At 49.1% G+C, this 24,490-nt stretch overlaps 7 protein-coding genes across 7 annotated transcripts; 3 read left to right on the top strand and 4 right to left on the bottom strand.

Annotated features, from left to right (window-relative positions):
• Window positions 1-8: 8 nt before the first annotated feature.
• On the top strand, window positions 9-287 carry Pmar_PMAR009635 (hypothetical protein; the record flags this gene model as incomplete). Its single annotated transcript, XM_002764913.1, has 2 exons — window positions 9-133; window positions 179-287. 2 exons carry the CDS (start codon window positions 9-11, stop codon window positions 285-287), a joined length of 234 nt encoding a protein of 77 aa, XP_002764959.1.
• A 3,821-nt stretch (window positions 288-4,108) lies between these two features.
• Pmar_PMAR009634 (hypothetical protein) lies at window positions 4,109-5,082 on the top strand (the record flags this gene model as incomplete). The annotated part of the gene is made up of 4 exons (XM_002764912.1): window positions 4,109-4,630; window positions 4,676-4,757; window positions 4,871-4,956; window positions 5,056-5,082. 4 exons carry the CDS (start codon window positions 4,109-4,111, stop codon window positions 5,080-5,082), a joined length of 717 nt encoding a protein of 238 aa, XP_002764958.1.
• Window positions 5,083-6,147: 1,065 nt separating this feature from the next.
• On the bottom strand, window positions 6,148-7,902 carry Pmar_PMAR009633 (tRNA pseudouridine synthase C, putative; the record flags this gene model as incomplete). The annotated part of the gene is made up of 8 exons (XM_002764911.1): window positions 6,148-6,396; window positions 6,445-6,528; window positions 6,582-6,705; window positions 6,752-6,858; window positions 6,960-7,163; window positions 7,335-7,468; window positions 7,509-7,670; window positions 7,713-7,902. 8 exons carry the CDS (start codon window positions 7,900-7,902, stop codon window positions 6,148-6,150), a joined length of 1,254 nt encoding a protein of 417 aa, XP_002764957.1.
• Window positions 7,903-8,214: 312 nt separating this feature from the next.
• Window positions 8,215-11,133, bottom strand: Pmar_PMAR009632 (hypothetical protein; the record flags this gene model as incomplete). The annotated part of the gene is made up of 14 exons (XM_002764910.1): window positions 8,215-8,256; window positions 8,301-8,364; window positions 8,532-8,542; window positions 8,720-8,857; window positions 8,900-9,004; window positions 9,051-9,158; window positions 9,242-9,339; window positions 9,380-9,482; window positions 9,758-9,878; window positions 10,433-10,500; window positions 10,543-10,656; window positions 10,748-10,827; window positions 10,901-11,011; window positions 11,058-11,133. The coding sequence occupies 14 exons, from the start codon at window positions 11,131-11,133 to the stop codon at window positions 8,215-8,217; spliced, it is 1,239 nt and encodes a 412-aa protein (XP_002764956.1).
• A 439-nt stretch (window positions 11,134-11,572) lies between these two features.
• Window positions 11,573-12,501, bottom strand: Pmar_PMAR009631 (conserved hypothetical protein; the record flags this gene model as incomplete). The annotated part of the gene is made up of 5 exons (XM_002764909.1): window positions 11,573-11,626; window positions 11,679-11,837; window positions 11,912-12,065; window positions 12,113-12,252; window positions 12,304-12,501. 5 exons carry the CDS (start codon window positions 12,499-12,501, stop codon window positions 11,573-11,575), a joined length of 705 nt encoding a protein of 234 aa, XP_002764955.1.
• Window positions 12,502-13,375: 874 nt separating this feature from the next.
• On the top strand, window positions 13,376-14,862 carry Pmar_PMAR009630 (hypothetical protein; the record flags this gene model as incomplete). The annotated part of the gene is made up of 3 exons (XM_002764908.1): window positions 13,376-13,487; window positions 13,725-13,803; window positions 14,010-14,862. The coding sequence occupies 3 exons, from the start codon at window positions 13,376-13,378 to the stop codon at window positions 14,860-14,862; spliced, it is 1,044 nt and encodes a 347-aa protein (XP_002764954.1).
• Window positions 14,863-20,230: 5,368 nt separating this feature from the next.
• Pmar_PMAR009629 (hypothetical protein) lies at window positions 20,231-20,617 on the bottom strand (the record flags this gene model as incomplete). The annotated part of the gene is made up of 1 exon (XM_002764907.1): window positions 20,231-20,617. One exon carries the CDS (start codon window positions 20,615-20,617, stop codon window positions 20,231-20,233), a length of 387 nt encoding a protein of 128 aa, XP_002764953.1.
• Window positions 20,618-24,490: the final 3,873 nt, after the last annotated feature.

The following is a 24,490-nucleotide window of genomic DNA, read 5'->3' as shown; positions in this document are numbered from 1 at the left end:
CTCGATAGATGACCATCAACGGTGTGGGCGGTGCAGTTGTCGACCCCAGTGTTGACCCTCGTGTCCAATGCCTCCAGTGCCTCGGCTTTGGTCATATGGCCAGGTCCTGTCCGAACCCTAGAGTGTGTCACCGGTAGCAGTAGTGGTAGTCTGATGAAGAGTTATTGCTTGAGGTTAGGTGTGGCCAGCCTGGTCATGAGAGTAGAAGATGCCATTTGGGACCAGGGCCATCATTGGTTATGCAACCGAACCCGTCTACGACCATTGCCCCGAGAAAGCCTAGTTGAGTTTTGTTGCTTTCGATAGCAATCATGCGTTGTGTTATGACATCAGAGTGGTGCTTGATCGTACCTACTATGATAATATGCAGTATTCTACGCGGCAAGATGGGTGATTCGTGGGAATAGTTCTATATTGAGCCCGTGAGCAGAGAGGACTCATTGTGCATGCGTGCAGAATTGTACATTTAGTTCACTACTAACTTATACCACACGCTTGATTACATTCATGTTCTCATGGGAGGGCGGGCGTAGATCTATGCATCATGCAAGCTGGAGTCTCTGCTGGACAGGCGGCTTTACCTTGATAGAAGAGTTCCCACGGGCATCATTTCAGTTAGTGAATTATGACTTCCGTTGGATATGCTACCACCTCCGCTCCGATGCCTACTGCGGCCGAACGTCAGGACACTGGTCATTTACCATCGATAAACGCTGATGGTGTTGGCAGGGAGCACAAGGCCAAACACACCGTCCTATCGTCCACTCGACTGGCTTGGCAACAGCGCCGTCCTCGACTGCTTGAGGGGACACCAATAGGCGAGCAGTCACCACTTCATGTTGGCCACCCTCCCCTTCATCACCCCATGACGAGATACCTGCGTATCGTTGATCGAGAGGAGCTGGCGACAAGGCTGTCAACATACATATGGGAGTCGACATGTATCGGCTCATACTCCTGTCACAGTAGCTCGACCTCGACGGATACTAGGATCGTCATACCCGCCAAACCGCCAGTGTACGTACCGCGTACTGGTGTTGAGGAAATACATCTCGCTAAGAGCCTGGCCAAGGGGCTTGGGTAGGATCACCATCAGGGAAATTGTTCATTGGTGGCTGTGTTGCTCAGACAGTGCCGCGGTGCCATCAACCATTACGACTTAGCGCACCCCCTAGAAACTCTACAACACGTGGTTTCCCATTGCACACCCACCTTCGACTGGTCCAAGGTTTCTCTTGTTACTAATCGTGGCCACTTAACCGATCTCTTGCGCTTCATCACCGGCGCGAAGTTGAATAGCTTCGAGTTCACCATTAGTTGTGGTGGCGAGGGCCAACCGGCGGTGGTGGATCGTAGCTGGAAGTACCATGGTAGAGAGCCAACATACGGATGGGCATTTGAGGAAGCCATGACAAGACCTCAATCGGGTGCCGAGCAACTGATCAGACACCATAGAGTCTCTCTTATACGACTCGGTGGCCTCCATCTCGTGGTAAGGGCTGAGGTCGATGCTTGCGCCGGCCAAGCCGACAAGCTGGGTATAAGACAGCTATCGGATGGTGACTGGGAGCTCTGCGAGGATGGTACATCGAGATTGTGGTGCGCGAAGAGTGGAATATTCGATCCTATGGAGACAGCAGTAGAATTAAAAACTTCATCCGTTCGACGGTCACTCGGCGCCAAGGTTATATATGAACAGATGCTTCTTGGTGATAGCAAGCTTCTGGTGGCGGGCAAGCATTTCGACGGGAATCTCGTCGACATTACGGAGCTAAGCATTGAGGAGCTGTATGCAAGTGGTGGAGATGCAGGATGTAGGGATCGAGAGATGGCGCAACTCGGCGAACTTCTCGAAATCCTCCTCGAGGTAGCAAAGGTGCACGGGCATATCGTGGTTGTGTGGAATGGAAGATCACGGAAACTCATCATAAGGGAACGGCAGTCTAGGTGACGCCGCGTCACTGATGGGATATGATCTCTGTGCATTTGACCGGCGGAGGCGTAGGGAGAGTAGTGGCACCATCTGTACCCGTGAATGTCATGTATGAGGATATCATATTTCAATGACCTCTCTTCTGACTTCCCTTTAGATGAGAAAGCCTTGGGTTGAGTGGAGTACTATGACTACGGCTGCAGGGCATTCCTTTATCAGGCACTTGAGTAACCTACAGATAACCTCAACTAGGTTCGGTTCTCCACTATGAAGTGTTACAACCTTCCAGTTGTTTCAAGTACCGAGGGATTACTAGGGAGTTACTGGAGGCCACTACATGATACGCATTCTCTGGACGGGGCAGTTATGCCACTCCTCAAGATACGGCTTAGTGGAATCAGTTGTATAATCGGGGCGGCTATGCCACCCCTCAATATACCGCTCAGTGGAATCAGTTGTATAATCGGGGCGGCTATGCCACCCCTCAATATACCGCTTAGTGGAATCAGTTGTATAATCGGGGCGGCTATGCCACCCCTCAATATACCGCTTAGTGGAATCAGTTGTATAATCGGGGCGGCTATGCCACCCCTCAATATACCGCTCAGTGGAATCAGTTGTATAATCGGGGCGGCTATGCCACCCCTCAATATACCGCTTAGTGGAATCAGTTGTATAATCGGGGCGGCTATGCTACCCCTCAATATACCGCTTAGTGGAATCAGTTGTATAATCGGGGCGGCTATGCCACCCCTCAAGATACGGCTTAGTGGAATCAGTTGTATAATCGGGGCGGCTATGCCACCCCTCAATATACCGCTTAGTGGAATCAGTTGTATAATCGGGGCGGCTATGCTACCTCTCAATATACCGCTTAGTGGAATCGGTTGTATAATCGGGGCGGCTATGCTACCCCTCAAGATACGACTTAGTGCAATCAATCCTCTGGTCGGGGCGGCTATGCCACCACCTTAAGAAACGACTCAATGCAGTCAATTGTCTAGTCGGGGCGGCTGTGCCACTACATAAAGATACGGCTAAGTACAATCAAATCTGCGGGAGTATAACGTAGGACGATCAATTTCGTCGACAGAACCGAAGTTGATTCAATTTCGACGGATCACAGGGATCAGTTTTGCTGTTAGTGGAATCGATTCCGCTAGAGGGGCAGATATGCCATCACGCGAAGGGTCTCTCTATTTGCCTGTCTTTAAGTACACACCGGAGATTTCTCTGCTGACACTATATGTCGCGTTTGAGTCCAGGAATGGCATAGCGGCCCCGGGTCAATTTTAGACTATACACCAGCATCCATTGTGATGTCCGCCAACGATGTGCCTTGAACGTGATATAACCAACACCACACATTATGGAATTGGAAGCACATTTGAATTACATAGTAACTTTAAGGAGAAGCGCACTACCTCAAGGCTGAAGTTCGAGCACACTCACTCGTATGTTCACGAGACATCATTCGCCGCACAGCTCTGAGAGTTCATGATCTTTCTGGAGCTGCGAACTAGCTTAGTTGCAATGAACGCTCTTTCTCACTGCTGTTGGCCGAGAGGATCGATTTTGACTAGTCCTTGGCGGGGTAGTTTTGGTATAAGCCGCGTTTGTCATGATGAGCTCACAAATCCCATACGGCATGCCCTAATCTAACAGACATGAATTGTCGCGGGCATCATTTTGATCTGCTAGTTTTGCACAGCTACGAGCGTATGTATGTCTGCCTCCATCTCGGGATCTACTGCAGCCGCAAGGCAATACGTTGTCCATTCCTCCGTAGGAGACGGCCACTGTATGGTCAGCAAACAGGCTGGACACCACGTGGGCTCGTTTAGTGAAGTTGCCTGGCAACAGAGGCCTCGACTGGTCGATGGAACTTCTACAACCTTTCGCTCGCAAGATCTTAGCCATCCTCCCTTCCGTCCACCCATGACGAGGTACTTACGCGTCATTGACCGAGGAGAGTTGTTCGCAGTAGAATCTACATGTACACTGGAAGTGACAGACATTGGCTCCTATTCTTGTCACAGTAGTTCGACGTCGTCCGATACGAGGATAGTCGTGCCCGCCAAGCCGCCAGTGTACATTCCACGTACTGATTCAGAGGACATTCATTTGACGAAAGAACTCAGGTAGGATGGATGCTGTATGATCAATTTGATTTCCATGTTGCTCAGTCCGTGCCCAGATGCCATCGGCCACTATGACCTGGCTCATCCTCTGGAAACCCTCAAACACGTGATCGCCCATTGCACTCCCACCTTCGACTGGCACAACGTTGCCCTTATAATCAACCGTGGTCACTTGTCCGACCTCATGCGCTTCGTCTGGGGCATGAACTCGCGTGAACTCGAGTTCACCATCAGTTGTGGTGGCGAGGGCCAACCGGCGGTGGTAGAACGTAGCTGGAAGTACCATTGTAGAGAGTTAACGTACGGATGGGCATTCCAGGAAGCCGCGACAAGACCTCAACCGGGTGCCGAGCAACTGATCAGACACCATAGAGTCTCTTTTATACGACTGGGTGGCCTCCATCTCGTGGTGAGGGCTGAAGTCGATGCTTGCACCGGCCAAGCCGACAAGCAGGGTATAAGACAGCTATCGGATGGTGACTGGGAGCTCTGTGAGGATGGTACATCCAGACTGTGGTGCTTCAAATCGGGAGCCTTCGATCCTATGGAAACTGCAGTAGAGTTAAAAAGTGCATCCGATCGACGGTCTCTCGGGGTTCAGGCTAAGGCCACTTATGAGCAGATGCTCCTTGGTGACTGCAAGTTGTCGGTGTTGGGCAAGCATTCCGATCGAAATATCATTAGTAATCAAAGAGTATCATTAGGAAATTCATTACCATCACGGAACTCAGTATTGAGGAGATGGCTGGAAATGATGTGGACATGGGAACTTGGGACCGAAAATTTACTGAGTTAGGCGAGCTCATCGGAGTCCTGCTCGAAATAGTGAAGAACAATGGTCATGCCGTGGTCGTGTGGAATGGCAAATCTCGGAAGCTCATCGTGAGGGAAAAATGCAATACGTATGTACGTTCGACCGGGGTGCTGACGTAGGGAGAGTAGTGATAGCATGCACATAATTTTTCATAACTGCTTGGGTAGATTCTAGCGCTTTTCTTCTCGAAGTAGATGACTTGAGCTGAGTGCGAGACTGAAAGGACGTTCGTAGGGGATGCGTTGTTATTTCGAGTACTTCATGTAGTAGGAGGCATGGCCCTAGGTTTGCCGGGAGCCGCCACGCTGCTGCGTGTCTGGATTTCATCAGTCTCACTGGACTGATACTTAACTGTACTTCTCATCGTCGCTTTTTCACACTCTCGAGTGACTGTAGCGCCCTTGCGTTATGGAGAATAACTCTGTAATAGGAACTATAATAGTTTCCAGAGGAGGGAAGAATAGAAAAGTTCAACCATTCTTACAACATCTTCATTCAACTCCAGGATGGGTTGGCTCAATCAACTTGATTGAATCAAGCCGCTGACTGGAAGGGAAGAAAGTATCACAGGTTTGCCATCCCCTCTGTCTGAGCGCTATCCTCTTTGCTTAATGAACTTACCTAACCTCGTCCTTCCCGGAACAAATTACATCGGTGCTGGTCTGACTAAGCCGATTGGTAAGAACTCACACACGCGCTCACTGAAACGAAAATCAACATATTAGAGGAAGGTCGAAAGTTCAAGTTGCACGTTCTAATGGACAAGTCTAACACATCAACATCTTATAGCTATCTCAGTATCAAGCCCGGATCCGCAGAATACAAAATGGCTCTTCCCAAAGACCATCAATGTAGAGCGGACGAGTGAAACTACCACGAGAGGTCTCCTTGGATGATCCTCCAAACTGAAAGATGATGATGATAAGTAGCTCATAATCCACGCCCTACTTGAGAGCGGAAAGGATCCCACTATGGTCGTTGATGACATCGCACAGTTTGACAAGAGTGCCGTCGCTGGGTAGAACACTGGATATCAATCTGACGAGCTCGGCAGCGGTGCCATTAGCATTCGCTTGGGAGTGGGAAGACGAAGTATTGTAATCATAGGTGTGGAAACTGATCAAGCAGAACTCTTCGGTTAGAAAGTTTTGCTGTCTTACTAGTCTTGCTGCACTCTGTTGTACGCAGGCTGCTGCCTCTCAGGACTCTTTTTCTTGGGAGCTTCAGGGGCGTTCGGTCTAAGCCTCGACATTCGATTCTTAGATGGTCTGCTCGGTAGCTCGACCGAAGGAGGAGAGCCTATCGTTGTAAGCCATAGTCGCATAGAAACGACGATGATAGAGCGGACCTCGCGGCATGTTGTTTTCTGTCTGCCGCTGGACCTCGGCTTTTCTCCGAAGACCCCAACTGGTTTGAGTGGCTCTGAGAGCATCCAAGTCTCGTGGGCCGTTGGGGTACTGTAGCTTGAGAAGGCTGAACTTCTCGCTGGTGTCTCTCACCATAATACCCTAAAGTGTCGGGTTTCTATGCGAGGCAGAGATCAATAATGACTGCACCTCAACGCTTTTCAGATCCCTCTTGAAGACCTCGGGATGGACCCCAAAGAACCACTCGGGCGAGAGCTTGGCCGACCTTGAAATCTAAAAGAGCGAGAGTTTTAATGTCGTTCGACAAAAACCCAGCGTTCGTTTACTTGGAGATGTCGCCGCAGTTCATCCTGAATCGCAGGGTCTGAGTTGCAATCCTTGACCCTTTGTACACGACCGGACACGAGTTCTGTAGCTACCCGTGTTACGAGACTCGAGTATGGTACGTGCCTGTAGAGAGGGCATGTAGACTGTAGATAGGCAAAGAACGACTAACCATCGCTGTGCCGCCGCGCCAGATGGTAGCCCCATGAGCCCAGCCAGCAATGCTCTGGTGTCGGCAGGCAAGGGACAAGTGGAGATGGGAGTCAATGACCATAGTAACTGCAATGATGATGCTCTCAGTGGTGAGAGCAGAGAGGCATTCTTTGCTCTAGTCGACGGCCTCGGGTCAGATCTAATTCACGAGGTGGTCCCAAACTCACGTTCCTGAGCTCAGTAGGCAACGAGCATTTGATCGTAGTCAACTTCTGGCCCGACGTTTTATCGGGTTTGACGCCCAACTCGTAGCAGTGGAGGAATACTCTGCCTGGCATTCTTGTCGCACAGGGCAGCTCTGATCCTCGACCTGACGGCGTGTACTTCTTATCGCCAACTATAGGATGTCCGAGACCTTGAGCCATATGCACCTGGGAAGAACAACATCCGGAAATACTCTGCTGCAATAACTTCGTGGATGAAAACCACAAAATCATTGTCATTCTACACCATCACTTTTGGTATTCCATTATCATTCTGTAGTTAACCAAAGTGTCCACGACGCGAACTACGGCAACCATTGGATTGCTGAGTACACTTACTCTAATCTGGTGAGTGACACCCGTGGTTATTCGCACTGACATTAACGTGCAGCCTTCTTCGTACCGCTCAAGGACTCGGTATTCAGAATGAGCTGACGAGCTTGCTGGGCCCGAGCCGATCTCCGCAGAAGTATCTGCGGGAGTATGATGAAGGGAATCAACGATGGAACTCACGTTTCTCAGTCCTCCGCACTCGTATGGGACTGTCGATCATGCCACTATCATTGGCACATATACCATCTACTAGACATACGTACCGCTTCGTCACTTGCTCTTTTTGGAACTGACGTCGAATGAATTTCCAAGACTCCAGCTTCCGAGCTATGAGAACAGGACCTGAGATGTATCTAAAATCTGTACAAGCAATGACGAACTTACCACTGGTCTGCTTATCAAGGCGATGACACATCGGACCAAAGCCGCCTCCACCACTCAGCGCGGGGTTCAACTCCTCGTTCATCAACTCAGGATCGATTTCATACTGACGAGAGAGCCAGGAAACGATAGAGTCTTCTGGATGGTCATCAGGCAGTTGGCATCGGTAAAATGCCGGCTTGTAGACCACCATCACCGAGTCGTCCTCTGAGACCCTTCGGATCACTTCTGGTGGGAGGTACTCCGTCAGTGAACCGGAAGAGTTCAATAAGGGTGGGGACGATTTCATAGCAAGTAGTAGCACGGTAAACAAAAACTGACCATATAGTGTGTTCAGTGTCAATAGTCCGAAACGGTAGTAGTGCATAACAACCTCTCTGATATGCGTATCAGACAGATTATGGACTCTAGTGAAATTTTCATGCATAATGCACAATTTATAATTGCATATAATTTGCCTTAGATGTAGAAAGTTGATAAATTTAACATCATGTCGATCAGCATATCATTTGTAGGGCACATGTGGAAGATAGAAACGCAAATCTAACTAAGCCGTGTTGTTGGCGTTAGACCTCACCCACACACACCCACCTGAGGGCCACACCTCCTAAGTTCCTCCATAATCTGAATCTTCCCCACAGGCTTGCCAAGACGTCTAAAAAAATAAATACACCAGTGGTGGAACGTTCAACTATCGTGGTCAACGCTACAAAGGATACTAGGAAGGATGAGTCAACTGCATGGGGCATCATGGAGCCGCTACCACTTGAATTTAGACTCAGTCAATATGGGTGCTTGATGACCTTCTTCTAGGAGCTTTACCTGTGAGGCATCTAACCACTGGTACGCCGTATGGATGGACAGCGTGACGATTTTTCAACAAGGTCTACGTAAGACCCGTTACGACGCCGTAACTTCACGATACGGAGCTTGAAGCGTAACCGTAAAAGGGAACCGTAACGGTCCGTAACGTGATTAAGGCAATCTATAGTAAGCCGTAGAGAACTAACCACGCTCTTCGTCTCCTCCTCTCTCCTCTCGCGACTCTTCCTGATGAACTCTGCCTCTAAAGCTCGTTCGGTGAAAGACTTCTTCACTGGAGGGTTCACAAAAATGTGCATCCACTTAGGAATTCGGTCCACCGCTATCTGCATCGAATTTACTCAGTAAATGTATCAAATAGGCCTCACGTTTTCCCGATCGAACGGAATATCATCATCATCAGAATCCTCCTCCACTGATGATTTCTTTTTGGCCTTACCAAAACTCTTCCTAAACTCAGTAGAGATCTTTTCCTGACGTCATCGCAGTCGATGAGTGCAACACATTCCAACTTGTTACTGCAGATTTAACGCTTTCCGCAGCGGCCTTTCTGGGAACTTTAGGTAGAAGATTCAGATTCGTCTCGAACTCCGTCACGGAAGTTCTAGCTTTGCTGACTGACTCGATCTGTGATGAAGATTCCACGTGAAGTCAAAATCAGACCATCAAAATACCGGAGGTTGAGATATGGAGCTTCTCCTACTGCCCACATCTAGCGTCGCGTAAGTACTCGTCAGCAGACCAGCAGTAGGCAGCTCGGGAGAACGCGGAGCCACGGGCTCAACGCTAGTAGCATTGGGCGAGTAACCTGAGAGTAACTTCTTAACAAGGATGTCGAGGGGTGTCACCACGCTCAGTGCTAGCAGTCGCATGTGGGTTCCGTTGCAAAGGATCGGCTCCCATGACCGCCGGGAGGAGCATGTCACAGGTTTCTCGGAAGGCGGGCACGCCCTGAACATTGACTGATATATCTTCATAATTGTGAAGGTCTGTGAGATTCAGCTGGTGTCGATTGTTGTCTCTCGTGGATATCTGTCCTATTGTGGTTGATTCTCAGCGTATTGTCGCTGAGCTAAGCTGTAGTCATTTGCATATCTGTGATGATTATAAGTTAAGTCTTTCTGATATTTTGGTTGACGTTGGGTTCTGGCTCTGAATAATAATGATATATGAGTATTTTAACATGATGGAGCTATAGTGGTGGTAATCTATGACTCGAAATTTACCTGGAGGAAAATGTGGGTCTTCCGCATGAGGAAAAACTCCAACGTGAGTTTCCTATCGAAAACCTCCGTACGATCGTAGTTCTCCCAGAAAGCCGAAGACGGAATGCTCCTCTGTATGCACCTGCGTCAATCTGAAGCCAGGTGAAGCACTAAGGCCAAGGACCTCTGGAGATGGAGAAGAGGGTTCATCATCTTCCCAAATCGAAAACATAGCTCTACAAAATCACTGGTATAATATCTAGACAGGGACAATCGTCGGAAGTGTATTTCGTGAGTATCGAACGATCTCACTGAGCAATGGTGGAACCTGAAGTAGTGCAGACTTACGGAGCGAGCGAAGCGAGCGGAGCATATACCACAACAACAGGCACTTTCGCGTTGTGCGTGCGTGCGTGCAGAATTATTCTGGCTTAACTACGAAGCGTGGGAGGCCACGAGATAGGGCAAACGACTCCTCTATACGCCTAGGTTTGCGCAAAAATCGAAAAACTCAATTATGCGAGCAGCTCGAAGAGATATGCACGAAAACCTTTAATGACGGAAAAATGTCCTATCCGGGGATCGAACCCGGAACATATTCCAGGGTGGTGCGTCTATTGAATGAATCAATAGACGGGAACTGAGCGAGCTCCTCCCCTTCGTCACGAAGACCTAGTATTAACACCAGTAACTTACCGTGAGTAGAACTCATCAAGCTGAGACGCTGTCAAATAGTGTACTGTCCAGGACTTGACGTCTTTTACCTAAGACTCCCTCCGATGAAGGACACTTGAAAAGTTACTTACTATGATTAGGAACATGAGCTGACATAGCTCGATCTTAGAGAGGGAGCAAAAGCGGAGGAAGATATACAGGAACTCGTCCCATTTAACCGTGTCGAAGCAACCACCAAGTTCGACCTGATAACACAGCATCACATCTAGCGCTCTCCATTAAAGTGGGGACAGCTCAGCACACAAAAGCGACAGGTCCTCCTCATCTTTGTCCTACCAAATTCCGTAGCATGCCGGCTACGTATTCCTTACGATCTCGAACTAAGTTAATGAGAGAGTCCGTCGGGACTTCTTTCACTGTCAGCACTAAATTTCGGCAACCTGGCTAAAGTTCGCGTGGAGTGGTAGAGATGATGAACTGATGTATTACTGTCTTGTTTGAGCTGATAAAAGGCAGCGTAGATCTTATGGACTTCTCGAAGACCCATCTTCAAGTGGCGTAGTTCTTGCTCGACCTCTTTACAAGGTCTCGGTGGAGCACCTGTGTAGGGCTTGATAGCAACCACCACTATTCCGCAGTAGATTACTCCTCAAGAGAGCTCCCAGCACTTTCTTTGCTGATCTTATAGCCCAAGACTGTCTCGGCTCTTCTAATTGGTCCATTTAAAGTACTATGATAGATAGATCGAGTCCTGTTACGTACTAGGGAATCATCCAGAAACCCATAATGTTCCCGGGGGGAACTCGTTTTGAATTTTCCACATGGCTAGGGGCACAGTCTTCAATGAGTTTCCCATGTTTCCCTGGGTAACGCTATTTCTCGAAGCTAAATGGGTCCCAGTTGCGTACGACGGTCATCCCTTCTCGAATATCATTAATCACCGCTCACGGCCATACCATAATGATAACGAAAGTGAACGCCTTCCCCTCCCCAACTGGCTACTCAGAAGTCCCCCTTTTCCCTCATTATGCCATGTACCAGTATGTTCATACGAAATTTCGGATTTGCAGGGCCCTCAGCACCTCACTTTTAAGGTATGCACTACGACTCAACAATTCCTTTTTGCCACACCGATGAATTTTGAAACGAATTTAGGATGTCTCAGTTGCGTATCTTACAACCAGCAATGGAATGGTCTTCTCCTAGGAATATTACCTGAGCCCAGGTATGGAACGTTGAACATATAGTTGCATAGGGAACAACCTACGGCATCGGCTTCGTCTGGACATGATTTCAGCATTCTCCTGGTAATGCGTTCGTATCCTCTGCAAAACTCCTTCACATCGATACCATCACCTCCTACTTTACGACGGAGCTCATCCTCCTGGTCTTGTCGCCATCGCAAAACGCAAGTCCAACTCGGGACCTGACAACAACGAGGGTGGCTGATGATAAAAGTCAGAAACCAAATATGCACATGCGTTGTAGATCGCTCCTCACCTGTAGGTGAACATGGACATCGAGTTGTGACCAAATCTCAGAATAATCTCCTCGAAGTTCCTCATCGACGAACTCACGGAACCTTAGATCCGCATCAAGGCTGTTGAGAGCAGCCGTGGACTCATCGGTAGGAGGCGGAGGGGCGGCAACACACCTGGTAGGAATACACCAAGCCCGGGAGGCAACCATCCTCGGCATCACCAGCCTTCCAGAAGGAATATATCACCAGGTCGGAGAGCAGGGAACGTCTCGTCTTCTACTGTGGTATCTAAAGCCTTGTCGAAACGCGGAAGGACAAGCTCGTGATTGCAAGAGCTGGAGCCATGGAGACGAGCCAATACCTGAGTGATAATGGGAGTCTCAAACTCAGCGGTTGGCTGAGCGGAACACACCTTCAGCAGTCGTTGCGTCTGATGGGTCCCTGGAGGCCCTCGGATGCTCAAAGCCTCTATACCGGTAGCATTCGCCTTCCTAGCTCGACCCTCTGCGGACAAGTAGAAATCGTCCAACGATATTCCAATACAGCGTCGTGAGGTGTTAGTAGTGATCAAGCTCTGAAGGACCTGTAGGCTGGTGCTCCTGGAAATCATGAATGCACACACGATCTACTTTGGTGGTGGTTGTCTTGCCACTCCCTTGTCCACCAGATATGCCGACAATCAATGGCCGGGTAGTAAGACGAGTCGCTCTGCCTAGTAAGTATTTCACCAGAGGCTGGTACACTTCATCCAGAGCTTTGGAAACAGCTAGGGTTGCTGCTGGAGGAAGAGCTGCAGTAATACGAGATCTCGGCATCATGCAAGAGCTGACAAGTTCAAGCGGTGGAGTTATTTTGTAAGTTACTGCCGCCCAATACATTCAATCATCATTAAATGCAATGCACCACCACAGCATTCGTCAGCAACTAAGCGCTTATCAACCACCAGCTAGTAGCACCACCAGCATAATACGAAATCTTAGCTTCAGCTTGGAGCTAGTTCATAAACTTATGAGTATAGTCGTAGATGAGATCTCTACCTAGACGAATGCCGCACTCAAACTAGTAAAAGATAGGCCGCTACTCTCTTCCAATGCAAACACAGGACCGATTGCAGCTTCCCACCCAAAACTCGTTAACTCAACTCGTCCCGCCCTGCCGACCTCATCTGCGGCCATCGGACAGCCATCCTCACACAGTTGAGGATTGCACGTCAAGATGCAGACAATCAGAAACTACCGGGTGCCAGAGGGTGGGCAAAAGGAGCCAGCACGCTCACCGGCAACTGATACATGATAAAATAAAGTGTCAATAAGCCTCACACTAACAGTTAGGACCAGCAGCAACAACAAGTATCGCAATGATATCGACATCTGTACTACTAACTGCTTCTTGGAATACTACCGTGCTTCTACGGTAGAAGTTCTACCCATCTGGTTAATTCGAATGTTACAGAAGTCTATCTCCTTGCCCTCTGATAATAAAGTATGGCCAGCGACCCAGATCTCGACGGACCAGATTATGAACAGTCGGGCACAGTTGATGATCCGTGGCATGGTGGTTTCCATTGCAGTCTGCACAGTGTGGGGCGCCGCCAGGGTAGGCCCTACCTTCGTGCCCTTTTAGAGCCACATTTGTAGCAGACTGGTTCATTGGGGCAGTCCTTGGCCAGATACGCCGTCCTACCAACAGCACAGCAGTTGTAGCACATGACTTCACGGTGGCGCCAGCCAACCTCCACTCCAGTTTCCAGATGGCTCTCGACCGATTCTCTTCGAACCCGGACGAAAGCGTTCAGGCCTTTCTTGCAGACGAAGGTACATCCGCTTCCAATAGCCTCACGCAACTCACCCTCGTTGATCTCACCGACCTCCCGGATGAAGAGTTCGGGGTCAATCGACCCCAGAACTTTGGTGTGGTAACCGAGGTTTTTGGCAGCGTTATCAGCGCGAGCCCGCTCAGCATCAGATACACATATACCAAGTTCCCCGTCCTTCGCGAAGAAACTGTCAGTGACCACGAGTCGTAGTCCACGACCTCCGCCTCCGCTCCGATTTTCCCGGCGACTTTGATACAATGCTCAGCGCTTCTGTCTGAAGGGTTTATATCGCTTCCGGTCAGCGAGAGGCGGGCACCCTCCTTGCCGGACTCCTTGGCGGCCAAGGACCAGTGTGAAATGTGGGATTCTCACAGTGGGAAGAAGCCAAGCGGACGGCCGAAGAAGAAGAGGAAGTTGGCTACCAAAGAGGATGTGACACAGTCCGCGTACCGTCAACTATCACAACTCGAGATCGATAGAGTGGACCCAAGCGAGGCAGTCTGCCTCGGGCAGAGCAGTGGATGCGGAACCAGGCGACTGCGGAACGGGATATGGGCCGACTGGAGGGTCTGTCCGGGGTGGCGAAAATGCAACAATGGGAGGCCCTGGGATAACACGGATGCACGTTGTCATGCAGCCGACGAAGTGGCGGCCATGCGACAAGTTGTCGCCGACAACTACCGAGGGAGCCGTGTCAATGAGCTGGTGGACGTAAGGCATAAGATGACACTGCCGGAGTTGGACATCACCCTGCAGGTCGCACGGGAGGTGTGGAGGGCGCACGGAAAAGCCGTGCCTCTGTCACTGTGCAAGAGAGATCACCGTGAAGCATACAGGCAGGTGCCGATGAACCCAGTAGAGTCGATGTGGTCGACAGTGGTGTTACGCGATCTCGAAGGACGATACCAAGGATTCAAGCATCGGGTCTACCCATTCTGTGTCGTCCGTGAGCGGATATCTTCGGCTGAGTATTTAAGTCACGCATGCGGCCAGGATGGTCCTGAGCTGCGGGTTGCAGTCAAGGAGGAGAAGGACGTTGCCTGCACGCAGAAGGCTACCGCGGTTGGAGTAGAGATCAACACCGAGATCCTAGGCACGGTGGAGTGTAAGCTGGGGGCGGCGCGAAGAGACGCGCTGCTGGTGGACATCGCGTGAGCACTAACGACTTCCTTTCCCGAGGGGGCGGAGGGAAGAAAGCTTGCGGAGAGGCTAAAATTCGCTTGCAGCGTACTCCGAGGGAGGAGTGGACATGCCTATGTGAGGACCCTGATTCGGGAGTCTAAATGTACTACTAAACTACTAAATGTAGTCTCCGAAACTGATGGACTGTCCATCATGGACATGTTAGTAGAGGTGCATAGCTGAACCCATATTTGTTCCCCTACATGTATACCAGACCAGCAGCGAGTATACATGGACGACCCCTACAGCTCCAATAATTGCCATCCAGCAATAATGTATATCCAAAGTTCCGTTTGATACAAGCCGGCGGTGGTATTGGGGACTCACTTGAATGGAGGCCATTGAAAATGTTTACTAGTCCACACTTGGAGGAGACGTCGTCACCTCCATCTCTAACATTGCGGCCAGAGCCAGACTGACCGATTCCAGAGGCAAGTAAATACAGGTCTCCCAAGAGGGGCGTCTCAGGGCGGGAAACGAAAGGTGTACTATGAAGTTCTCGCCCAATATGTTGAAGATTAGTGTCGCCATTAGTATCGCTCGAATCAGAAAAGCCCTAGTTAGGACCTCACAGACTAACTTAGTTCACCAAGTGTTACAACCTGCTCTGTCTCCCGATTCTCTCACATATTTGCGTTTATTTATAAGCTTCTTCCTCGTGAACTCACTGCCACTTCTTTGGGCCATATCGGTCGAGGCATCTACCACCGCGTTACCAGAACTATCAATAGTGGCACCTCCCACGAGTCGCGTGAAAGAGTTCCAATTTGGACCGAGTGAAGTCTTTATCTGAACGACAGAGTAATGCTACAATCAGCGACAATAAAATGTCATTTGGCAAATGAGAAGGAACCACTGCGGAGCCAAGTATAACGAACCAGCTGCTCAATACGAGTACTTACCTCCGAGAATGTACGAGAAGGTGTGTGGTTCTTCACAAGCTGATTTGGTTTTAGACGTTGTATGGGGGATAATTTGAAACTATTGCGCGGAGCCGCGAGGCAAGCGCAAAGGAATACCAAGACGACTTAAGTGCTCAAGATGATGGCGTATCTTCGCAACGTATCTTGGTGTTGAAACGGCTGGACGTTTCACTCACGTTGAAGATGATGAGATTGATTGAACACCTCTGTTCTATCTGAGAGTTAGAGTTCTAGATTGATACTAGACAACCGTAGCTTACTGTGGCTACGTGTTCTCTCTTTGACTGTGAACGTGCGTCGTTTACGACTGGGAGCAGTTGCTCTTACGTTGTAATCTCGCTTGACTAGCACTTGGTCTATATGTAGTGGTCTCACTAGTGCGATTGAGTAGCAAATCCATTAGATCTAATTGTGATGTTGGGTTCCTACGTTAGTGAGAACTTTAAGTGGTGAGGATTCCGGCTGAGCCAACCCGCGGTTGAGCAGGGGTACCTTCGGATCGAGTAGAAGTCCCTACGTCTGGTCCCACGCTTTGACAGCTTTGATCCAGCTCTCTACTACTCTTCTACTCTACTCCGTCATCTCCTGGCACCCCTGGCGACCGCGCACTATCAGTAAATATCTGAAGTGTCAGTCAGACTGCATGAAAACTGCATGAACAGCGCAGGTTGCCCTACGATCAGTTTGGGCTTGGATCGTTGTTAATGGACTCCCTAAGGGAGTCTCCCTGGGATCAGTTCGCCCTTGGATGACAGTCTTCACTTGGATAACAGTTCGGGTTTCTGGTTTCCTTGGGATCGGTTCGCACTTGGATGACAGTCTTCACTCGGATAACAGTTCGGGCTTCTGGTTTCCTTGGGATCAGTTCGCACTTGGATGACAGTCTTCACTCGGATAACAGTTCGGGTTTCTGGTTTCCTTGGGATCAGTTCGCCCTTGGATAACAGCCTTCACTTGGATGAGAGTTCGGGTTTCGGGTTGCCCTGTCGGGTTTCGGGTGGGGTTTCGGGTTTCCCGTTCTCCGCTTTCACCCGCAATCCTTTGGTTTTTTGAATGGACTTGCAAGCTAGTTTTACCTTCAGTCAAGGATTCACACCTGGAGCCAATTAAAGTGCCCACTTTCCCAAGTCCAAGTGGAGGGAAAGAAGTCCTTTCCAAACTTGGAGAAAAAACGTCTATTAAAGTGAAGCAATGTCCAAGGGGATATCTCCAAGTACTTGGATCCACGCCGCGTGGACCACGCGCAGAGTCCTGTTTCCAATCCAAGTGAACACTTCCACGCGAGCGCGGATTAAAGTGCCCATTCCAGATCGGCTGCATGTCAGTCCATTGCACGAACTATTCGAAGTCCTAACTGACTCGTCCTAGCTCGAATACGACTCTGTGCTCTCGCTTCCGACCGATATTCAACTCTTCCCCCGGGACACAACGCCAACTAGGCTGAGCCAAAGCTGCTATTCCTGCCCACTCGGATCCCTACTCATGCCCACTAGGGCGACACCTTGAGTTAGCATAGTGTAGGCCCATTCCCGATCGGCTGCATGTCAGTCCATTGCACGAACTATTCGAAGTCCTAACTGACTCGTCCTAGCTCGAATACGACTCTGTGCTCTCGCTTCCGACCGATATTCAACTCTTCCCCGGGACACAACGCCAACTAGGCTGAGCCAAAGCTGCTATTTCTGCCCACTCGGATCCCTACTCATGCCCACTAGGGCGACACCTTGAGTTAGCATAGTGTAGGCCCATTCCAGATCGGCTGCATGTCAGTCCATTGCACGAACTATTCGAAGTCCTAACTGACTCGTCCTAGCTCGAATACGACTCTGTGCTCTCGCTTCCGACCGATATTCAACTCTTCACCCGGGACACAACGATAACTAGGCTGAGCCAAAGCTGCTATTTCTGCCCACTCGGATCCCTACTCATGCCCACTAGGGCGACACCTTGAGTTAGCATAGTGTAGGCCCATTCCCGATCGGCTGCAAGTCAGTCCATTGCACGAACTATTCGAAGTCCTAACTGACTCGTCCTAGCTCGAATACGACTCTGTGCTCTCGCTTCCGACCGATATTCAACTCTTCCCCCGGGACACATCGCCAACTAGGCTGAGCCAAAGCTGCTATTTCTGCCCACTCGGATCCCTACTCATGCCCACTAGGGCGACACCTTGAGTTAGCATAGTGTAGGCCCGTTCCAGATCGGCTGCATGTCAGTCCATTGCACGAACTATTCGAAGTCCTAACTGACTCGTCCTAGCTCGAATACGACTCTGTGCTCTCGCTTCCGACCGATATTCAACTCTTCCCCCGGGACACAACGCCAACTAGGCTGAGCCAAAGCTGCTATTTCTGTCCACTCGGATCCCTACTCATGCCCACTAGGGCGACACCTTGAGTTAGCATAGTGTAGGCCCATTCCCGATCGGCTGCATGTCAGTCCATTGCACGAACTATTCGAAGTCCTAACTGACTCGTCCTAGCTCGAATACGACTCTGTGCTCTCGCTTCCGACCGATATTCAACTCTTCCCCCGGGACACAACGCCAACTAGGCTGAGCCAAAGCTGCTATTCCTGCCCACTCGGATCCCTACTCATGCACACTAGGGCGACACCTTGAATTAGCATAGTGTAGGACCATTCCCGATCGGCTGCATGTCAATCCATTGCACGGACTATTCGAAGTCCTAACCGACTCGTCCTAGCTCGAATAGGGCCGCATTTAGCCGAACGAGGAGCTTGGGCGCGCAGAAAAAATCTTGGGCCAGAGGGAGAAAATCTTGGGCGGGCGGAAGAAAATCTTGGGCCAGAGGGAGAAAATCTTGGGCGCGCGAGAGACGAGGGTCCGAAGCGCAGCCCGTTTTTTCCAAGTGCACTAATAACTCGATAAACTACGAGAATATTGAACAAAAACGATCCTTCATCAACATGACCTTGACCAACATGTTACTTATAACAAACTCACCTCATTCCCTACCCTCAGTGCTCTCGTCAATCCTCTGATGATGGCCTAAGTCGGCAAGGAACTTAGCGCAAGACAGGTCGTACAATCTAGTTTGCTTGGTATGCTCAATTCTTGCGGCCTTGCGGCCTTAGTAAGTAGTTAAATGTTATTAGTCGACTCGACTAAGTCGAGTATGAGTACATTGTGTGAGTTTCGGGCATGCCGCACGCAGCGTGCGAGCGGTTGCGTTTTCCAAGCACCGAACTGTTTCCAAGCTGTGGTTCATTTTCCACATTGCTACTTTAATTCGATGAACCTCGCCCGGGAAAACGTCTTGGAAAATTTGCCCAGAAAGTCGACCTTTCCAAGTAGCATCACTTTAATGGAGCGTGGATGGGAAAACCGACCCTTGGATGTGGAACCTGGATTTGTCGCCGTGGACTCGGAACCCGGAAAGGCTTAGCACTTTAATTGGCTCCTGGTAATTATCTTGATGACCGTTCCCCTTGTGACTCGTGTTCTCGCTCTCATTAAGATTCAATATCTTTCTTGTCTTCTTTGTGCGTGCCCGATCTTCAATTTCGCTCGCATAATGATCGATTTTGATTTTAGCTACTCTGTTGTTTTCAGTTCACTCTTAAGGCCTCTTTGACACAGAGTTCGTGTTACATAGTTTTAAATGATGGATTGGTGCTTTCTAATATTTCATTACCAATAGCCATTGCCTATTAACGCAAGAATCTCTTTTGTTGCATATGGTTACTTCTTGCAAGCAGTATTCGTTCATTATTGCAGTTTCAGATCTTACTAATTAATGCTCAATCTTCGGCGAGCAGCTTCATTCATGCAGTCGCTGGCATTACGGTTTAGCGGCGGTCCAGCTTTCTTGGGTCTGCCTGGCTTACGGTACCTGATACTGGCTTCAAGTGTTCTTTGTAACTAAGTACTACCTGTGATCAAGTGGCAGCTTCTTGACATCCTCTTCATTGAGCAGGCCTAGTCTAATGCCCAATCCCAACGTATGATAACAAGACTTGGCTTTCAAGCTAGCTGGGCAATTACAGACCAACTCCCGCCAGTTCTTCGGGAGGTCGTAGTCGGTGAGTGGTACTTCCACCATATAGATCCTTCGTAGTGTTTCTGTCATGTCGTCGAATGTCTCGTGCTGCAGGTCTCCGCTCAAAGTCTGCAAGTACTTCTTGACACTGTCAGAGTCTAATGCACTTGCGGGTTCGACTCGTGAGTGGATGAAGAATAACATAAAGTCCTCGTCTGGCCATCTCACCTTGTACACCATAGCAGTGCTTTCCCATGCTGCAGCAACCACGTAAGTAAGCTTCTTAGGTTTTATCTCTTCTGCTTCTTCATACCTTCGGTTACCCCACGGATTCCCTGGTATTAGGTCTCGAGAGAAGCGAGGAAGAACAGTGTTAATCAGCTTCCCTTGGAAGGCTTCGAGCGACAGACGATCTCTTTAGGTGAATTTCTTTAGCCTCCGGTTGTTTCCTTCCAGGCCATTGTTCGTGGATGGAAGGCGTGGTGCGAAGCCTTCATACCAACCATTGAGCTTGCTGTCGATCCAGCTCTCCCGTATATAATCCATGACAGCTTTACCTTCAGGGTTCGAGGCGTATTTCTTCTCCATGAGATCGAAGTGATTGAAGAATGCTGGAGAAGTACTCGATAGTTGAATGTATTGCAGGTCTCGTAGGATTTGAAGTTGTAGCTCAGAGTTGGTGTTTAGCTCCTTCATCTTCTTCTTCACGTTGCTTTGTACATGATACCAGCACATGCATCGTAGGACAGTGTCTTTGTACACTGCTTCGATAGCAGAAGATATTGCCACTGCACCGTCTCCCATCACATATTTTGGTCTTGTTGTGTTTAGTCTCATTCTCTCTGCTCCTATTACTGGGGTTCGTAGTAAGTCAGCGTAATCCTGGCTTCTCTCTCTTGCCGATATAGCCACAGCGATGGGGAAGCAATGGTTGTTGTTATCGCTTATGGCGAGCATCAATACAGGTAGACCTTGGAGATTCAGCTTGTACGTTGCGTCTGTGTTGTGCATCTTGGCTTTGGTGGCGGACCATACAAGACGCCTCGTGGTGAATATAATAATGAAGTCGTTGATATCTGTGAATCTAGAGAATACCACAAAAGGAACGTCCGGTTGATTGACCGCTGGTAGCTCTGAGTGGTCGTTAGCTAGCTTCTCCAGCTCCTCCAATGATATCTTGCAACTTCCTCCGTTGATCTTCCGACGTAAATACTGCATCTTGTTTATAACCTGCGAAAGCAAACTAATATCATCAAGTTGGGACACAATTTCAATCCTTCCGATCAAGTCCCAGCGAGGCAAAATGTAGGGACTTGACGTGCTATGGCCAATTTTTTCCAGTCTACTTCTGAGAACTTTTCGTTTCTTGCTCGCTACTCTACCCACTCATAACTCAACAATCATGCGGCACTTTGAACATTATCCAAACATTACTGAGGCCGGGACATGGGCTAAACTCAAGAACTAAGGCGCGACAAGCGAGAGTGGCGTTCATAACACTGTTATCACTGAAAAGTTGTCGGTTCGCAACGAAATGCTCACCTTCTTTTTCGGAGGCTTTTCTTCTGCCTGGAGTCCGTTCTGTGTGATGTAATCATCGATAATCCTTTCCATCTCATCCCAAGTGGTGACTCCGTTCGTCACCTGTTCTTCAACTATCTTGTCGAAAGGTGGTGGAACACCAGAGTTGTGCTTCCAGTCGTGCTCGTGCTCGCCCGAGCTGTATATTATCACCCTTGAGTTTTCATTCGGGTAGTGTAGCATCAGCTTGAATCCTCCCGCAGAACTTTCGCTTTTCTCGCCTCGCTTTCTCCTTGCTCCCGGGCTGCCACATGCGCAACAGTACATGGTTACTCTGGCGCCAGTCCTACTGGAGTTAGAACTGAAGGAGCTCACATAACCGCACCATTTGGGAATACTTTGGCTTACTAAGCAATCCCGAACTTCCCTTGTGTTTTGAGCCACTCTGAAACGTCGCTCTCGTCGTTGAGGCTTGTGCGATACTTCCATGCGATTCTTTCCCCACGTGTGTTCGCTGAACACGGGGCTTCCACTGATAGCACGGTCGCTGCTTCCGCTGGTTCCTGTGCTGCACCCACAGGAGGCAAGGCTTCCCAAATGGCCGTGTCCAACGCCTAGTGGAAGAGAGTCTTTTCTTTGACAACCCATTTTGCAGTGGCCTCTATCACGTTACCGCGAGCAGTCTTTTGGCTGTATTGGACTCCTGACTTCTATTATGCGCGCTGGCGTGAGAGGTACTCCAACTTGCTCCTTCAGTCTCGGAAATATTGCGAACAGTGTCCTAAACAGAAAGGCATAAGTGCCTTAATGCTGAGCCAACCGTGTAAAAAGTCTAATCAGACCCACCATCATCCCGTTTGCCGTTTGGTCCACTCCTCCAATCGCACTGGGTTGAGGGGACTTTCCCTGTGGTGACTCGACAATCTGAGAACCGTAACGTGCTGGTCGTCCCGTGCGGTGACTATTCTTCACATGCGAATTTCTGACGGTTGGGGCACACGCTCTAACACCAGTGTCCCTGGCACATACTGGGGTACATGCGACAGTAGCGGATGGCAGATAACGCGTCTGGGCGTCGATGCCGTCCTAAAAAGAAGGCACTACAGTTGTAGCTTACGCTGACAGCTACTTTGATCTTTTTTCTAGAATCCGGGCCAAGATAAGAACCACTGTGGGTATCCAATATCGTTGTCTTCGGCCCAGAGATCGGAGGTTGACCACTACTGTAGGACCAGGAGACCCGACGCGTTTGTTCAACAAACTTTGTTGGCTGGCACATATTCGTCTTGGGATTTGTCACAGCACGGTGCTGTGAGCACCCAGAAATCGATACATAATGAAACGCAGCATCTATGATTGTAATCCCCCGCGAAGTTCATAGATTTAAGGAAAACTTGAAGTTAGCGGCGGCAAAAAACACTGAAAATTGTCAGCACTTAGAATCGAACCTGGGAGGAATATAAATACGGAAAAATGGTAGTCCCGAGAATGACCACCCTCCTTGAAGAACGGACTTTAGACATAAGAAAATGGAATTACTCGAGACTGTGCGATCTATCACCGGGGCGAACGCGTATTGCAGCGCATCACACGATTAGACAACGGGCCTATAACTTAGGGACCTTATAACTCTTAGGTTCAGGAGTCCTGAACCTAAGAGTTAGGTCCTTAAGGGACAGGGGCTAAAACCTTAAGGAGAAGGGAAGTTTGTATCGCAAGCTAAGGTCCTTAAAAGACCTAGCTCCAAAAAGGAGCTGTGATTTAGGCTGGTCCGGACCAGCCTAAACCAGCCTGAGAGATACTCCCTCAACCCTCGGGCGCGTGCTTTCTCCTCCGAGAGCGGAACCTAGCGACAGAAGTGTGCGGAGGTTCGATCCCGAGGCGTTCTACCCACACTATCTACAACAAAACCTTTTGGATGTCAAAGACGCATGCCTGCTATTAACGCGTTACAACTCATTAATCACGTACACTACTTCATGCTTAAGAAAGATAAGAAGAAATCGGAAACCATCACGCAATCGTGATAAAGAGTCGTTATAACGTCGTTATTAACGACGAAGCTCTTGTTACAAAGGCAACGCTACTCAAGACATCGGTTCGGTAAAGCCCTTACTGAATGAGGTATCCAGTGAACTTCTGCAATGTAGTCCGCATCCAAGTGATAAGATTTCTCATAAAACAAGCCGTATGACTCCTTATAGGGTGGAGCCGATATCAGCACTACCCCAGGCGTGACGCGAATCAGTGTCTGGTTCACGTTTCGCACGATTTATGTGTGCAGAACTACAGCCCGGTGTCAGTTGTGATTCCAGCTCTTTCCGTGATTCAGTGTGACTTGCTATTCCCCCATACCGGCTTACCTCCATCCATCTATCTGCAACTTCGAGCAGAATGTCTTTGCACGAGACCATCCTGTAACAAAGACGTATTGAAAAACCTCAGGCATGTGGAAAATACACTTCAGTTCTTCGTTTGATACATACCCAACAACGATTATCCATGCTTGATGCTTTATCGTGCATTGTAGCTCACTCATGAATCCGCATAACTATGTCTAACTGCTTTTAAGCAATGAATTAGTTTATTCGACTCCAAACAACACCTTGATGGACGAATTGCCTATAACACAAAGCTTCCACAGAACAGTTCAAGCCTAAAAACCTGTTTCCTGGTGTAGCGACGAACTCCTTCCTGTACAAAGTATCTCTGAGAAACTTGGTGTAGCGATGATAATTGATCTAAAATGCAGTCTACTGGTGCGTATGGATGGATATTCCTCGAGCGGGATATCATGGTTCTCCGTAGTGATACTTCTCAAAAAGTAGATTCTCCGGCATTTTTCATGCTGTCATAGTGAGCCGTGGGATGCAGATTTTTATGATGCGAAAAATGTGGGGGAGGCTCTTCACTAACTCAGTGACACTGAAGGTATGAAGTGTCACGCTTGGTAGATACTTGATAGATACGCGAAGCTACAGAGAGGAGAATTACTTGCATAAAGACATAGGTTCCAGGTTTCATGCAGCTCAGCTGCAGCAGCTGTGCAATAACCGTACAGTGTAAAACTTAATCATCTGCAGCCTGAAATTGATGTCCCCTCCCGAATGTGATTTCCTTTGTAACGAAGGAAATCACATTCGGGAGGGGACAGAA

The sequence above is a fragment of the Perkinsus marinus genome (genome assembly GCF_000006405.1).
Source record: "Perkinsus marinus ATCC 50983 genomic scaffold scf_1104296975980, whole genome shotgun sequence".
NCBI classification, from domain to species: domain Eukaryota; phylum Perkinsozoa; order Perkinsida; family Perkinsidae; genus Perkinsus; species Perkinsus marinus.
Note: the sequence above shows the minus strand (reverse complement) of the source record. Positions and strands in the feature narration are given on the sequence as shown.